General features: G+C 38.2%; 2 protein-coding genes across 2 annotated transcripts in view; one reads left to right on the top strand and one right to left on the bottom strand.

Moving 5' to 3' along the window:
• The window catches only part of RXFP1 (relaxin family peptide receptor 1), a 33,765-nt gene extending 20,004 nt beyond the window's left edge, over window positions 1-13,761 (top strand). Inside the window, exons 5-17 of the mRNA XM_030450229.1 lie at window positions 740-811; window positions 1,932-2,003; window positions 2,814-2,885; window positions 3,606-3,680; window positions 3,963-4,034; window positions 4,917-4,988; window positions 5,684-5,755; window positions 6,974-7,045; window positions 8,504-8,572; window positions 9,259-9,488; window positions 10,330-10,740; window positions 11,293-11,511; window positions 13,443-13,761. Coding sequence (XP_030306089.1) covers window positions 740-811; window positions 1,932-2,003; window positions 2,814-2,885; window positions 3,606-3,680; window positions 3,963-4,034; window positions 4,917-4,988; window positions 5,684-5,755; window positions 6,974-7,045; window positions 8,504-8,572; window positions 9,259-9,488; window positions 10,330-10,740; window positions 11,293-11,511; window positions 13,443-13,744 — 1,810 coding nt within the window. The 3' untranslated portion in view covers window positions 13,745-13,761. The remainder of the gene's footprint in view (window positions 1-739; window positions 812-1,931; window positions 2,004-2,813; window positions 2,886-3,605; window positions 3,681-3,962; window positions 4,035-4,916; window positions 4,989-5,683; window positions 5,756-6,973; window positions 7,046-8,503; window positions 8,573-9,258; window positions 9,489-10,329; window positions 10,741-11,292; window positions 11,512-13,442) is intronic.
• Window positions 13,762-15,339: 1,578 nt separating this feature from the next.
• Window positions 15,340-16,673, bottom strand: C4AH4orf46 (chromosome 4A C4orf46 homolog). The gene is made up of 2 exons (XM_030450231.1): window positions 16,495-16,673; window positions 15,340-16,377 (listed from the first exon to the last, which is right to left on the bottom strand). Exons 1-2 carry the CDS (start codon window positions 16,654-16,656, stop codon window positions 16,222-16,224), a joined length of 318 nt encoding a protein of 105 aa, XP_030306091.1. The 5' UTR covers window positions 16,657-16,673; the 3' UTR covers window positions 15,340-16,221.
• Window positions 16,674-16,872: the final 199 nt, after the last annotated feature.

The raw sequence follows: 16,872 nt of genomic DNA, 5'->3' as shown, positions 1-16,872 counted from the left end.
TTTTCAGCAGTGTTTGACACAAACCCGTTTTGTAAAAGCCAACGTCATATTTTTAACAGGGAAGGATCTGGATGCTTTAATGACTGGAACTGAATTTAAAGGATTTGTATCTTAAGATTTCTCAGACAATAGAACTCTAATGCTTTGAAATTAGTTTAGAAGGATTTAACATCTGCAGCTGATAATATTTTTAACTTATTTAATCAAAGTAGTTAAAAATAGAAAGAAAAAATAGTATTCTTTAGTTTTGCTAAATTAGCAACATTTATTTTATATTTTTATTGTACCATTTTGAAAATTCACAATCTGAAAATTCAGTGATACCATAAAAAGAAAATTCAAAAGCACATGTTAATTTGATATTTTGCTTGTAGCAGGGCACTAGTGAAATATCCAGATCAGGTCACACAGGTGAGAACTGCAAGGTTAGGACTTCATCCAGCAGCTCAAATACAACCTGAATGCAAGGTCAAATACAAGGTCTGGTTTACCCTGGGCAAACCAAGTACCCGTTTGAATTAGCTTTGGAATACTGCTGCAGAGGGTATTTTTTTTAAGCACCTTTGCAGTCTTTGCAATCATAGCTGTGAAATGGAACTTGTCAAATTTATTAGAAGTCTGAGAGCTGCTTTTCAAGTACCTCACATGCATTCAGTTTGGTTGATAGATTTTAGCAGGTTATTTATGCTTGCTGTGACTTTGTGTGCTTAGAGAATTAATTGTTGTTTGGTCATCTTAGGTATCTTCAGAATAATAAAATCAGAGCTGTATCTGGACGTGCTTTCAAAGGTTTATACAACCTGACAAAACTGTAAGTATTGCTTTTTGAATACTGAAGTAAAGAGCAAAGGGAAGAGCTCTGGGAGTCATTACAAATGGCTCACTCTTCATTGATTCAATGTTAGGAAGTTGCAAAATGACCCAAATCTTTAACTCAGCAATTGGATTCATAGAATACGAAGTTGGAAGGGCCCCGACAGGACCATCAAGCAGAAAAGCAAAGAGGTTAAGAGGTATCTGTGCAAGTTTATCTGACAGGTCAGGACCTGACAGGTCAGGTCAGTACAGGTGGGGCTCTGTGCTTCACTCCTCTTCCCCAAATGTGCAGAATGGAAGAAGGAGACATTGTGGGAGTTACCTGCATGCAGTCAGAAAACATTAAAAAGGAACAAAACAAAAGTAAGAGCTTGTGATGGAGCGAAACTCTTTAATATTGTACTTTGGATTACAGCAGCCAGCCAAAGTAAGCAGCATCACTCAGAAAAAAAACACTATTTTCTTTATTTTACATTAGGTTTTTGAAACGTGTTAGTAACTCCTAAGGAAACCACTCAGTGAAACAGATGATACATAAAATGTGCAGTTCAGTTCAGCTTTTTGTTTCTGCAATGTTTTCAAAAGGAAATTTTTTAAATGTTGTACCTCTACTTTTTCCATCATGACTGTAGTTGATTATCTGTTATTACAGCTGCTGTTATTAACCTTCCCAGGCCATTTATAGTGCACACACAAACACATGCACACACCCTTCATTTCTGAGGATTTCTTTTTCCATTATTCTGATATCTACATTTGATTAATGTCCTTAGCAGAGACTGAATAGGATCCTGGGAACATTAATGGAATGAATCACTCCACAGAAGGAAACTGGAAAGGGCCTAAAACACAACACAAGGAAAATATTTAGCCTGCTGTATTTTCTTATCTATAAGACAAAAAGTTTTCTGTAATTGTTCCAAAAGTCCTCACTGCAGAGTCCCACATTGCTCTCAAAGAAGGGGTTGAAAATTACCATGATTAAAAATTGTAATGGTGAAAAAAATTTAGCAGTATTCTGATAAACTATGAAGGAAAAATCTTAAAACTAATTTTCATGCATCTGATGCTAATTAATCATTCCATTTATTAATCTTTTTTTGTTCTTGTATCAGATACCTGAATAACAACAAGATAATCAGTTTGAAGCCCAGGGTATTTGAAGACCTCCACAAACTTGAATGGCTGTATGTTGTTTTCTTATTTGCATGTTTATTTTCTCAACAAATTATTAGAACAAAAGAAAGAACTACTTGGGTTGCTTTAATATTTGTGCATAGTAGTAATAATAAATAATAATTAAGGAACTCCTTTTACATTGTGTTAGGTAAAAATACAATCAACTTTGAGAGAAGAAATTAATTGTTGGGCCTTTATAGTTACAATGACTGATTAATTTTACAATAGTAAATAACCTCTATATAGCTGCTTTTTAAAAATTGATATATGAAATACATGTACTATAGTACAGATAATATCAAACAGTAGAAATACAATCTTTTGGGCAGGTCTTTCCCTGTACATATCTTGAAATATCCCAGACAAAATGACTGTCACAATGTGAAATAGTGATTTATTACTACTTTCCAGAAAGATTAAAATTAAAATAAGCAAATAATAACACAGCAAACATCTTTCTGTGTGTTTGAAACTGCTGGATTTTTGTGGAACATTCTTGTGCGTCAATTCTTTATTTTCACAGGGAATCCACTTGAAGAGTCTTGGTCAAAGAATTTTAAAAACTTGCAAGAAAATACTTTTTCTAAGTTGACGTTACTTTCTCTGTGTCGATTTGGTTTTAATTAAATTCTTCCAAAAGGAAATTATTTTGATTAATACTTTGACCTACTAAGGAGTAGCGTGTTCATTTTTTAAGTAGTTAGAATGGACATTTGAAGAAATCCACTTCAAAGTGCTACTTTCTATCATCTCTTCAATTTAAGACTGCAGGAAGTTATAAAACTGATACATATTAATTTTTTTTTCTGTAATTATAGGATAATTGAAAATAATAGGATAAATCGGATCTCTCCATTAACTTTTTATGGACTCAAATCACTTATTCTCCTGTAAGTACTGAATAAGAACCAGAAGTGTTATTTAGAAGAACAGAATAGAGAGGACAGAGATATATAAACCATGACCATGTTTGGTCACCACAGGGTGCCTACAGTACACCTTTGGCTTTTTCTTATCCCCAGGCAAGATTTGCTGGAATTGGAGGATTCTAGCAGCAGCAGACATGCAGTGTCTGCAAAAGTATGGGAAGATGGGTGGGGAAAATGGTTGGAAGATAACTTCACTGATGGGGCAAGAATTTGGCAACTGAAGCAACAGAGGAGGCAGAGATGGGGGAGGCAGAGGGGTCCCAGAGCTCCCAGCATCCTGAGACCCTGCCTGTAACCTGCAGCTGCCCTCTCCAGACCCAAGTGGAAGGGACCCTCTGCCCCTGCAGCTCAAAGGGAAACCTTCCATCATCTTCCCCTTCCTGCATCACAAATAGAAGTTACTTGTTATAGCCACAATATTGCTACTGACTTGGTATGTTCTATTTAAAAACAATATATTTCCTTTATCTGGTAATTAACAGTTAAGGATAAAATACTACTCTGCAGAGTGCCATAGGGAAAATAAGTAGAAGTTTAAGAAAATAATAATACCTCCAAGACTAAAAGAAAAGCATCAAACTTTGCCTTTTTTTCAAAAGTACAAATATGAGAGATGTTATTTCTTTTCTAAAATGTAATTTGGGCAAGTATTGCTAGCTATACAATTACTCTTTCTTTCAGAGAGATGATGAATAATTCTCTTGCTCGTTTGCCAGATAAACCTCTGTGCCAATATATGCCAAGACTGAACTGGCTGTAAGTCTATCTTATTTCACTAGAAAAATATAATTTTGCTGTCTTTGTATGTCACTCCCATGCCACGTTTTCTAGTAGGGTGCTGGATCTTACAGAGTACCTCCTGGGTCACTGCAAGGCTGATGACCTGAACTTGTCAACAAGATGTGCAGAAATATCAGATGTTTGCTTTCCTCTCTCTTTTGTGCAGTCAGGAAGTTCTGGTACTGTTTTTCTTCAACTGCCTTATAATAACTGCATGGATTTATTTTCAGTGATTGATGTTTCATTTTTATATCCCAGGGACCTTGAAGGCAACCATATCCATCATGTAAGAAACATCACTTTCAGCTCCTGCAGCTCTTTAACTGTACTGTAAGTAATGGGATCTGTTAGCCAGCCAGTCAGATATGTTTGTGCTGAACAGCCAGCCAACCAATCAGCAAATTAAAATCTTTAAAATGAAGAAACATTTCAAATTCATTGCAAATAATACAAAAGTTTCCTGGGTATCATGGTTATCTAGATCTCAAAGAGATTATATTAAAATGCTTGGATTTAAATAAGCCTCATATAAAATAACCAGTATTTCCATTTATAGCAAACTTTAGCATTGATATATCCAACTATATGAAGTGATTTTAAGTGATATTAATATGTAGAAATATTTCTTCATTTTAAAGATTTTAATTTGCTGATTGGTTGGCTGGCTGGCTCAGAAATTTTAGAACTTCCTCCAAAGTTTCTTCAGTGATGTTTCATCTTCAGAAAATCCCTTTGACCTTTTGCTAGATTAGTATGCTCCATGCTGCCTGTCACTTTCAAATGAGTACTCCTCTGCAGTACTCATATTCTTGGCTTTCTTTTCGCTTTTAAAATGCAGGCTGCTCATTGAAGGAGCAAAGTCAGTGGCAAATGAAATGCAGGTGAATGGAGAGATGCAGGGATCTGTGCCTATGCCCAAGATGTGGTCAGGGCCTTCCAGCCCTTTTGCTTTCTCCTGCCTTCCAGTAATTGATAACAGCCTCCCAGGGGTGTGTTCACATCCCCTCCTATACACACACATGTGCACACATCCATAGATAGGAAAAGTTATCCATCAATTGGTAAGCTTCTACATTGGATCAGCTTGTTAACTGAATTACAGAAATATCTGAAGATGCAGAGAAGAGATTACTTTAAAAGTTTATTAAAACTTTCCTCCAAAACCAAATAGATGTCAAGAAGCAGCAACGTAAGTTTGTTTTATTCTTCTAGGGTGATGAGAAGAAATAAAATCAGCACTTTGAATGAAAATAGCTTTTCTTCTCTCCAGATATTAGATGAACTGTGAGTTGATTTCTTCTTTTACTTGTATAACACATCACCAAGTTTTACAATTTTATCATAAATTCTATTTCATTTAACATGTCCTAAAGATAGCACCCAGCCTCGAGGGTTTTTTCCTGTATATTTAACAGGGAAGAAATAGCAAATAAAATACATGCTCTGAGAGTATCAGTATTATTGGTGGGTTTTCTCCCTGAATAGAATCATACTAATTATTCTTATGTGTTTTACATTGGTTTGACAGTTTCAGTCGGACTGAGAGAGACCATCACTCCTCTGTCCAGTTAAGAGCTGTGTTTAGTGCAAGTGAGCAGACAGGTTGAGAGAAAAATGAAGAGAAAGATGTAGAGCTGAGTAGGCCATGTGAGAAGATTCCCATTATTGAAAGATGAATTTAATTTATTTCCAAGCCCCTATAAATCAAGGGTATTTTACTTTCTTTTCAGTGTAAATACAGTAATAATAAATTTTATATCTACTAGTCTATCCAAACTAACCAGGCAAGGAGCAACCTGGTGGATCCAGCTTTCTACCTTGCCTTAACAGCATTCTTCTATAGGCAAAGTTTCTAGTAAACTATATAATAAATAATATTTGGCAAATAGATTATGTGTATCTTGAAATTACAAAACAACACAGTAAATTACTGAGCCTAGTGAGAACTTACTATATCCTACCTGTGGCTGTTCCTACAGAGATCTGGCTAGCAACAAGATTGAATCTCTTCCTCCATATATATTTAAGGATCTAAAGGAGCTTTCACAACTGTAAGGATTCTTGATTATTATTATATATAATTCTTTATTACCCATTTGATGTGATGTTTTCAGTCATGAATGCTGGGGAAAAAAAGAGCACCTTTGTTTTATGGATCATTGAAGCTCTGCCTAAAAAATACTTCTCCCAGAAGTAATTCTATATAAGATTTTGTCTGTAATAGTCTTGTAAAAGATGTGTATTTTCATGCCACAAAAGATACCCAGTTCAACTTTACTTTTTTCAAGATCTTGTCAGTAGATACAAAATAAGGTCTGCTAGCTCTATCATTAGAAATTAATAATTTGTTGGTAATTTTTAATGTGACATCAGGATGTGGCTTTGAAAAATTATCACAAACACATAAGAGCATCACACATATGCCTTGTTTGCAACTGCTTTATTTTTCATGTGAAAGAGTTCCAAAAATGCACAAGGTAGTATAAAACTAGGAAAAAAATTCTCTTTTTCCTGTGCACAGATATAGGCAAATTCTCATTTGTCCCCATCTTTCTTACATAATCCTAACAGGCACTAGTTACAAAATTCAAGACCTCTCTGGAAGTGAGGAGGTAGTATGTGAAATAACTTATTTTTGTGCTTTTCCAGCATCCTCAGAGGCTGTCACAATATGTTGAGGCAACCACGTGTCTACAGCTGCGTTTATTGTGTTTGTGCTTTTGTTACAATATCAAAATGGAACAGAAGGGAAAGTTACGCAGAGAACAAAATTATGATGTGTTTAGAAACACTCGTGCACTGAGTGACAGCATCTAATGCTAAGGTCTATTTATACTCTTCACTGCCTCTGTCTCTTCTGGAACTCACATAAATTATTATGAAAAAATAGATCTTAGCAACCAGTAAAATCAATTGTAATTTATTTCTAAATACACACAGTTCAGCAAAGTTCTTTTACTTAAATGACAAGTCTGGAAACTTTATTACCTAAATATTTTTAAAATCAAGCCCCTTAGGCATCAGGCTGAGGAGGCAGCTGTGTGGATGTGTATGTGGCAGTAACAGGCCTGTGAAGCATCTGAGTTTCCATGGGCTTAGCAAGCTGAATAACACTGAACAACTGCAGCCATTTGCACCTGGAACTGCCAGTTGTACAAATCTTTTCTGTAGGACTGAAAAAGTAAATGGATGATGTAGTTTGACTTTATTTTTAGGACAAACTGTAAGGAAAAATTATAAAGTTACTTACGTCTGTGTTGTATTTACAGGAACCTCTCTCATAACCCAATCAAGAAAATACAAATAGACCAGTTTGATTTTCTAATTAAACTGAAATCCCTGTAAGTATTAAATTTTTTTTTGTTTTACCTATATTGTCTTTGTAATTATGCAGAACTCCTTCAAAAGGTCATATATTTAAAATGGCTGTGGACATCCAAAGGCAGACACCTTCTTAGACAGAAAGTAAGAGGAGTTTACCAATTGTTCCCAGAGCTGAAGCCAGCTGTGCACATGCCTTTGTTGATCCATCCAGCTTCCTTGCAGTGATTTGGAATCCAGTGGCCTGGATTCCACTAAAATTACCAAATTAAACTAAAATGGGGTAAATGGCCAACTATCTGAAAATACTAAATATGTGCAAGTTTCATGAAAATAAAGAGCTAAGCACAGAAAAGAATGATTAATTGCCTCCCAAACAGACAGACTACAACATATATTGTATCTGTTACTTAACACCAAAGAATCTGAGCATTTGACTGACCATGACCTTCCATATTTTTGAGTTGAGAAGGTTTTTAAATCTTGAGATAGATGTATAGTATACTGTATGTTTCAGGAGGCACTTTGTAAATCACCAGCTAATTCTTTCCTTGTTTAAAAGACTTAGAAGAGAAAGCACATCCCAGGATTCATTGCAGTGCTTAAATAAAATTAAGAAATTTCCATATTTTGAGCTTTACTCTTGTCTCCCAGCAAAACTGCTCACCATCCCAAAACAACTAACCAGGAAGGCTGGTACCATTCTCCACTTGGGTCAGAACTCCCAGGAAGGTTGCACTCAAAGCACTGAACAGTGAATTCAAATAAGGCTTTCCACAATAACCTCAGACCTCTGACCAGTTGCAATTTAGAAGATACATTGGACATCTAACCAGATGGGCTGGACTAGAAGAATGCAGAAAGTTCTAAAACAATTTTGACAGCTACACTTTACTGATCTAGCACTGAAGGGGAAGTAATACTGCCATTTTCAGTATAATTTAAAAATTAAAGTAAACCATCTATGTGTCAAAAGAAATCCCAGTGCTTTCCCACACATGCCATGTTCTGTGTCCTGCTGCTTCCTGCAGCTCTTGACACAATGCAGACTGAATGCCTGTAGTGGTTTGACTAGTAAAGCACTCCCTAGGACAAAAACCAGAAGAGACATGTAAAATATTAATATTGGAACAAGTTATTATAATTTTCACAGAGATGGGGGAAGAACATCAGTAGAACAATATTTTGGAAGGGCAATATAATAGTTGGGGATGGCACTGCTTAGAGCACTAAAATATCCACGTTCATGTCTCTGGAAGAACCACATGTTTATTAGAATTAACTGCAATTCATTTAATTCCACTTTAGCTTTTATGCAGACTTTCTGTTCAAGTTTCAAAGGCGTGACAGATTAGATGTAATTAAAGGCCATGTCTTGTTCCGTATATTCATAGAAACACAACTAAATGCTCATAAAGTTTGTCCTTTTATTACCATGTTTTGATTGCTTTTTATTGAGACTACATTGTTCACAGCAGCTTGGAGGGCATTGAAATTGCAAACATCCAGAGAAGGATGTTCAGACCCCTGAAAAACCTTTCCCACATGTAAGTAATTAGTCCAGTTTTTTTTCTCTGGTCTGAATTTTACAATTTACAGAATACCAAATAATTTAAAACAAAAGTATATGAAAGCAGCCTGTAAGCTGTCATCTGTAGTGTAACAAGGCAACCAGGTGCCCCTAATTGCCAGGGAGTGGGCATGAGCTTGTGTTAAGCCCACCTGTGCCTAATTAGGGTGGGCCCCCACTGCGCATGAGCAGGACCAGGGGGCCAATAAAAGGTGAGTCCTGAAGCAGAGGCTCAGCTCAGTCCTGAGCACGTCTGCAGGGAGGTCAGTTGCTCTCGGAGCACTGTATTACCTTCATTGCGCCACTAGTGCTCATCACCCTCAGGGTGAGGCTCTGAGGAGTCTCAAACCCAGGGCCTCGGCATTGCAGTGCTGTGTCTTAGCCGGCTGCACCACTCAAGCCTCACCTTTTATTGGCCCCCTGGTCCTGCTCATGCGCAGTGGGGTCCCACCCTAATTAGGCACAGGTGGGCTTAACGCAAGCTCATGCCCACTCCCTGGCAATTAGTGGCACCTGGTTGCCTTGTTACACTACAGTCATTAATTTTGACAGTTTTTAATATTTCTTCTTTCGGACTATATTTTCTGAGTAATTGCTATAGTTTTGGTGTCCTAGTAACCAAGCTAGAACCATCTCTTAACTGCTTTTCTTTCTCACAACCAGATATTTCAAAAAATTCCAGTACTGCGGATATGCTCCTCATGTGCGCAGCTGTAAACCCAATACTGATGGGATTTCATCCCTTGAGAATCTTTTAGCTAGCATCATCCAGAGAGTGTTTGTCTGGGTTGTATCTACCATCACCTGCTTTGGAAATATTTTTGTTATCTGCATGAGGCCTTATATCAGGTCAGAGAATAAGCTCCACGCCATCTCCATAATGTCTCTCTGCTGTAAGTACTCCACATGTGACAGAGTGTTGTGTTAGTCTGCTCCTCAAGTCTGTGGCATTTGTTGTGATGATACAGTGACATATTTCCAGCACTGGATTAACTACATTTTCATGCTGTTGTGAATGATGATACAAAAAGCTGTGTACCTTATGCATCAGAAATTCTTATTAGATGCTGCCTTTCTTTTTCTGTAGTAATAGGCAGATGATAAATTACAAAGGTTTTGCCTTTGATTTTAATGATGCGGGAATTGTGTTAAATTCAAACTTTTTTCAGTAAGGAGAAAAAAAAATCCATATTTTTTGAAGGCAGATAAACCTAAGATTTTGTTGTTTTGTGCATTTTTTAGTAAAAAACAATATGTGAGTGTGAACATGTGCTCAGGATAGTCATTCTGGTTTTTGCATGAGCACAAGTTTATTTATAAAAATACAGAAAATCAACCACTCCTTGCAACCTAATATTCAGAATTTGTTTTTTCTTATTTTTATCCTGAAAGCAAGACAGGTTTATAGACAAATTGGTAGCACTCAACATGATCCTGAGTACCCTGTCTCAGTACAGGAGAACCTACAGCTTCGAAAAATCAGGTTGGAAACAAGTATGAAACATAAACTGATAGTCCAAATGAAAATTTAGAAAAATAAAATAAGAGGAATGGAACTGAATTATACTGCCTTAATCATAAAGCACAAAATATTCCAATTATAATATTGATTTTATATCTGTGTATTGACTGAGATAACTATGTACTCATAGATGCCTGTTTTCCAATATACTTATACACAGAGAACGCAAAATTCAGATGTGTGAATAATGATGTTAAGCACTGTGCCCACAGGTGCTGACTGTCTCATGGGAATATATTTATTCGTGATTGGAGCTTTTGATCTTAAATATCGTGGAGAATACAACAAGCACGCTCAGTTGTGGATGGACAGTATTCATTGTCAATTGGTGGGATCCCTGGCTATTCTGTCTACAGAGGTGTCAGTCTTACTGTTGACTTACCTGACTTTGGAAAAATACATCTGCATAGTTTATCCTTTTAGGTGTTTGAGGCCCAGAAAATGCAGGACAATTTCCATTTTGATTCTTATCTGGATAATTGGGTTTGCTGTTGCTTTTATCCCACTGAGCAATAAGGATTTTTTCAGGAACTACTATGGTACCAATGGAGTCTGTTTCCCTCTTCACTCAGAACAATCAGAAAGTTCAGGAAGTCAGATTTATTCTGTTGTCATTTTTTTAGGTAAGTTGCATTTCTTCTTTATGTGTTGTTAGAGCTTCAAATGAACTTTAATTTCAAACAAATAAGGTGGCTTTGTTGTGATGTTCACACCTCATATTTATATGCTCCAATAAGTACTTAAAGACATTTTACAGCCTGAATATTTTACTATACAAGATAGATACTTGTGTATCTTAAAATGCATGGCAGGCTGAAAAAGTACAAAGAAATTATTGGCCATTAATACCGTAGTGAATAAAATTTCTCAGGAAAGTAGAGCAGCAATTAGACTAAAGGAGAACTACATAGTTTGAATCAGATGGCAGCCATTTATTATTTAAATAAATATTTAGGTGAAATAATGGCAGCCATTTATTTGGGTGACTATTATTAATGAGACAAAATACCAGAGTATTTCAGTACTCATGAAACTACAGACTCAGATCTTCTGGCCACTAATCCTATGGGACTAACAGTTTAGATCAAACATTTTTGCTTACTATCCAGCCTGCAAACAGGTGACATGAGATTGCCATCGTGCTGTTAAATTATAACATTTTAACTTTTAAACAGGTGTAAACTTGGCAGCTTTTCTCATCATTGTATTTTCCTATGGGAGTATGTTCTACAGTGTTCACAAAACAGCTATTACTGCTACTGAAATCCGGAATCACATTAAAAAAGAGATGATTCTTGCTAAACGGTTTTTCTTCATTGTATTTACTGATGCACTATGTTGGATACCCATTTTTATTTTGAAGCTCCTTTCTTTACTTCAGGTAGAAATACCAGGTATGTCCTTTCTTTTGTGAGCCTCTTTCAATTGTGTCTGTATAAAAAGTGTTGCTTTTACTTCAGAAGAAAAAGACATATTAGACTTTAATGAACTTTATTATATGTCTATGTAAATGAACACAAGAGATAATGAACTATGTAATTTTAATACTGCATTGAACTATACTACTACCATTATCAGTGATTAGTCATCTTTGAGTCAGAAAAAAAAAAAGCACCTACGATTCAAATAATTCAATTTTGTTTCCATAGGATATCTATAAAATGTACAAAAACTATTTGAAAACCAAGGCTTGAATAGCACTGGTTTTTCTTCACTTATTCTCCACTTTTTCTCCACTTCCTTGGGCTGTTGATAGCTCAGGACAACATAGTGTTTCCTATCTTATTTTAACAACATAATTCTTATAATGAAAAATCTTTTATGAACTGGTACTTACAGTACAAAACATTATGTTGGGTAAAGTTGTGCTTACCTTCTTTATGCTATGAATATATTCCCATGTAAATATAGCATAACCTAGAAGGTTTAATAATTGCACTTTTGCAATACCCTCAGCATTAGCAGATTCAGACTCAACACAGAAGATAAATGCTGCAATACCACATAGCCAGGACAGCATTTTAGCTCAGAGTTTTGTCCTACATGCTAGCCCAGGAGTGCTGGGAGTCACCTTTTTGAAGTTTTGACTTAGTTTGAAATCTCTGAAAGTCATGTTGATTATACCAAACATTTTCAGTTATTTTAAAGCTTCTAAAATGCTTCTTTATGAAGCTATCAAGCTACCCGAGAAATTTGAAAGACAATATTGTGAAAAGTAGAAGCAGATGTATTCTCAGGCAAGAAAATTTGAACAAATCTTGCTGAACCACAGGGTGATCTTGGGTTCAGCAACTGAATATTCTGGATTAAACAGTAATTACTTCTTTCATAAAACTTAAGACATTATGTATAGCTGTCTCAGTTTACAGTTTTAAACTCCCTAAGATAGCATCTCTTTTTCTTTGAGGATACACTGTGACAGCTTTTGAACTAAGCATCTGCTTGTTTCAGAAACTATAGCCAGTGTGATGTGCATCAAGAGGAATGTATTGATGTTGTAATAAAGTCATGAAGCCAGAGGGAAGGCAGGGAGGGAGTGAATTAAGCTTCTGAATTTATTAAACAGTTCTGTAATTGTCTTATAAATCAAACACTGCAGCTGAGGGAACCCACTAGCATCTTCCAGCACTTGAATCCTGTCCCTTCTCCATCTCCCTTCAGGTAGCAAGCTGACTTATCTCCTAAACACTAAGGATGAGAAGGGGGTGGGTGCTAGAAAAACACACAGAGATTCTTGATATATGGCAGGGGAGCAGGCTACTTTCAGAAAGGATGATGGAGTGAATACAGAAACTGTCACCAACTGGGAAAGAAAGAAATAAGGAGGGTGTAGGTAATACCCATTGCACAGGGAAGAATGGAGAAGGGCCTGCAAGGACTGCAGGAATTCACTTTGCAGGAGGACAGCACATCATGGACATCATTAGGATTGGATGTCACTTGTAATGGGATGAGGATAGAGAACAGAAATCACAGGAAGAGTTCAGGTGGAAAGGAGGAGGAAAGGGACAAGAAAATGGGGCTTGGTTGGAATAAATGCACCAGGGCAAATAGAGAGCTGTGACAGAGAAAAATAAGAGGGATAAATGTGGGGAGTTAAAAATGTCAGGTTTTGCAGGGAGTCCTGGAAACAGAGCTAGTGAAGAGGGCTGTGCAAGTGTTAACAAGGAGAAGAAAAGTCTGTCATGACATGGACTTAGCCTAGGAGTGCATGACCACCCCTCTTGCCAGGAAGCTGTGCTGCATAGGCATCAAGTGTTTGTATTAATTAACAGGTCCAAATGTTGGAATGGGTTATAATTTCCTTTGTTTTTCCCTCCCTAAGGTACCATAACTTCTTGGGTGGTGATTTTTATACTGCCGATAAATAGTGCTTTGAATCCTCTTCTCTACACTTTGACTACACGACCATTCAAAGAAATGATTCATCAGATTTGGTACAATTACAGGCAAAGAAGATCCAAGAGAGATAGAAGCAGTCAGAAAACATATGGCCCATCATTCATTTGGGTAGAGATGTGGCCAATCCATGAAATCACACCAAAGCATAAGAAGCCTGTGCTCTGCACAGACTCCTCTGATGCTTCAGTGACTACACAGTCAACAAGGCTGAATTCATTCACATAAATACATTTTGAACCTTCATGGTGACATCTGCACTCTTAGCTTCACATCCGTGGGGTTACCACTCTACAGCAACAAGGAAAAACACAGGAGGTGCCCTGTCCTGGGCTCACAGGAACCACAGCAGGAAGAAGAGGGAACAGTGTGGTTGTTTGCACGTAGAACTGTCACAACAGCCATTTTACCATCTCCCAACAGTACCTGACATTTTGACACCCCATCCTAGATCAGAATGAGTACTAGGTATTTGGTTTTGACCTCCCAGAAGCCAGCAGTGTGGGAGAAAAAGAATTGTCATGTAAAACATCTTACCCTGAAAGCAGAATGTTTGAAAAAACTTGGGGAGGGGGAAGGTTATTTTCATTAAACTTTGTTTTGCTTGTTTTGGTTTTTCTAATTCCCCAGTTCAAGCATTTTTTTTAATTGGCTTGATAGGCTTCCTCATTGAGAATTTTTTTGTCCTCTGAATTTCTGACTGGTTCTATATAGGCTGCATGAGCTCCTAAAAGCTTTAGGAAGCATTAGCGAAAAGAAAAATATTTAAATTTCATAATTGGACCAGTCTAGTATATTTGTCCAAGACAAAAAAGTGAAAACTTTAGTTTCTTTTAACAATGTGGTAGTTCACTCATGTAGAGAATTTCAGCCTCCTGAAATTGTAATGATCATTCTAATTCAGGCAGAGCCAGAATTGTGGGGAAGGAAAAAAAGTTGAGTTTTCCTCAACTGAGTGTCCCCACAGTTTGCAAACAAATTTCAGTCTCAAGATGTCTGTCTTTGTATATGGAATAGGAGACAGGCAAGCAGAAGACTATCTGTCTTAGTAGGTGTCATGGCACCTACTTTTTAATCATGTTGTGCATCTGATTGGATGTGTTAAAATAAATTAAGCAGTACAGCCACTCGTCACTTTTGGGGGCATTATTTTACTTTCTAATTAAAAAGGTAGATAAAGACCTTATCCCATCTGAAAAAATTCTCTAGAGGCAGTTCCTTCATGTGTACTCACAGAAGAAAAGCTTTTCCACAATAAATTACTACAACTTGCCTCGTTCTTTCAGTACCATACTCACGGTCTGATGACCTAAAGCCCACAAAGGTAAAATTAATGCTTCTTTTCTGTTAAGGATTTGAAGCTTTTTAAAAAGAAGTTAAATGAGACTTCCAATGTTTGCACTTAACTTCTTAGCAGCCTAAGAAGTAGAATTCAGTGAAGTGTAACTCACACTTAAAACTGTTTACAGAACTTTGGATTATCTTGAAATAAAAATTGCTAAGCATCTTGTTTCCACTACTATATGTTTTACTGAAATAAAATATAATAGTCTGAAAAAAATACTTTTTTCCAAGTTGCTCTGTAACATTTACATGAATTCCTGCCATGTGGATTTCCTTTATCCGTGGCAAATAGAACTCAATGTAATAGAACTTGTGCACCCTGAGGGGCCACACCTTCTCAATGTCTGTAAATGATTGTGAAAAGCTACACCAGAATGTCAGTCCTTACCATTACTTCTGCTTTTCACATGAAGATTATGGATGTATTTGATGTCACCTTTGTTTCTACAAGTAACACGAGGATATTATTTCAGAATTTTTGGTAACATCTTTATTGTTTTGATAAGAAACAGCTTGTCTTTTAAAAAGCCCTTCTACTGTTAAAAATAAGGCTGACTAACAAATCATGTCTCCTGCAGCATCCCATTGCATTTTTCCACATTACTCTTCTAAAGGTACAGAAGTTTCAGTACATCTACTTATTACAGATCTAGTAGCCTTTCAGACCAAAAGGTTCTGTTACCAGTAAACTAGACGAACTAACTAGTAGCTACTTAAGGCAAAGATATAAATAGAACCAAATACTGAAAAAGCACTAACATCCCTCCCAAGAGACACGAGAACATATTTCACATTCTTTTCTAACTTATGGAAGCTTTGCTTACAGTTCAGAATAATGCATCCTATCAGTAAGCAACGCTGTTAAACTTCCACTGTGCAGAGATACATGGTCCATCACAAGGCACTTTATTACAAAAAAAGATAGTGTAAAAATGTTTGCAGTAACCAAAAGTCTTGGCAAGAAACGGCAGGTTTATAATGCAATACTGCTAAAAATTGTAAGGTTTGGGACTCGGGCCTTATCTGAAAGATTGCAAATAAGCCACGACTGGCCACATTATCCCAACCTCAAAGTGAATAAAAAGTGTGCAGAGATAATCTGAAGTGAGTTCATCAAGTTTCTCCGGAGTCGGCAGGGTTTCCAGTGATGGCAGCTCTTAAACAGGAGGGCTGACAATGCCTCCTCGCAGGACACATCTGAGACTGAGAGTCTAAAAAGTCACAACCAATTCCCTGAACAAAGTTATTTTTCTCGGTGACTTACACAGAACATCCATACGAGTCACCGAGTGTTTCTGAAAGAACTCACGGGAGCTGCTTAGGTGAAAAAAACACAAATCGTCCCGGCGGAGGGTGCAGGCTCAGCCGCTGGGCTTCAGGGACTCGTACCCCTCCCTCAGCAGGTCCCGCCATGTTCTGAGAAACCGGGCGTTCTCCGAGCACTTGGTGGCCAGCTCCTCCACCTGGGCCGACACCGCCGACGTCGCCTCCAGGATCTTCGCTAGCGAGAACGCGGCCTGGAGGAAGAGAAGAGGTTGGGGGTCACCGACGCCCAGCCCGGCCCCACCGCCCCCGGGCGTCCTCCGTGAGGGAAGGACCCCCCTCCCCGCCCGCCCCGCCGTGCTGGCACTCACATCGCCGATCTGCATCTCCACCTCCTCCAGCAGCTCCCGCGCGTCGCCAGCCGCCGGCTCTGGCTGCCGCCACCCCTCACTCTCGCAGCGGCTCCTGCGGAGTCCCGCGCTAGGCGAACCCTCGGGCAGCGCCGCGGGAGACACCGACCGCGGCTCGGCCATGTCCCGCTCGGCTCAGCCGCTCCGCCCGCCGCCCCACCCCCAGGGCGCCCTCCCTCCGGTGGACGCGCTGCATGCCGGGAGCAGTAGTCTTTCCTGGCGCACCGGGAGTCCCACCGCCCCTCGTCCCCCGGTCGCCTCCCCCCTCTCTGCGGTCGGATACCGCCAGGGGTGGCGGGACGGCTCTTGCCGCCAGAGCTCCGGGAACTGTAGTCCTGG

Source organism: Calypte anna, chromosome 4A, assembly GCF_003957555.1.
Source record: "Calypte anna isolate BGI_N300 chromosome 4A, bCalAnn1_v1.p, whole genome shotgun sequence".
Lineage (NCBI taxonomy): Eukaryota > Metazoa > Chordata > Aves > Apodiformes > Trochilidae > Calypte > Calypte anna.
This window is presented reverse-complemented; position numbering and strand designations above follow the sequence as displayed.

Coding starts and splice junctions, on each gene's coding strand:
- C4AH4orf46 (XM_030450231.1), bottom strand. CDS start 16,656: ATGGCCGAGCCGCGGTCGGTGTCTCCCGCGGCGCTGCCCGAGGGTTCG. Junction 16,378..16,494: donor TGGAGATGCAGATCGGCGAT/GTGAGTGCCAGC, acceptor CTCTTCCTCCAG/GCCGCGTTCTCGCTAGCGAA.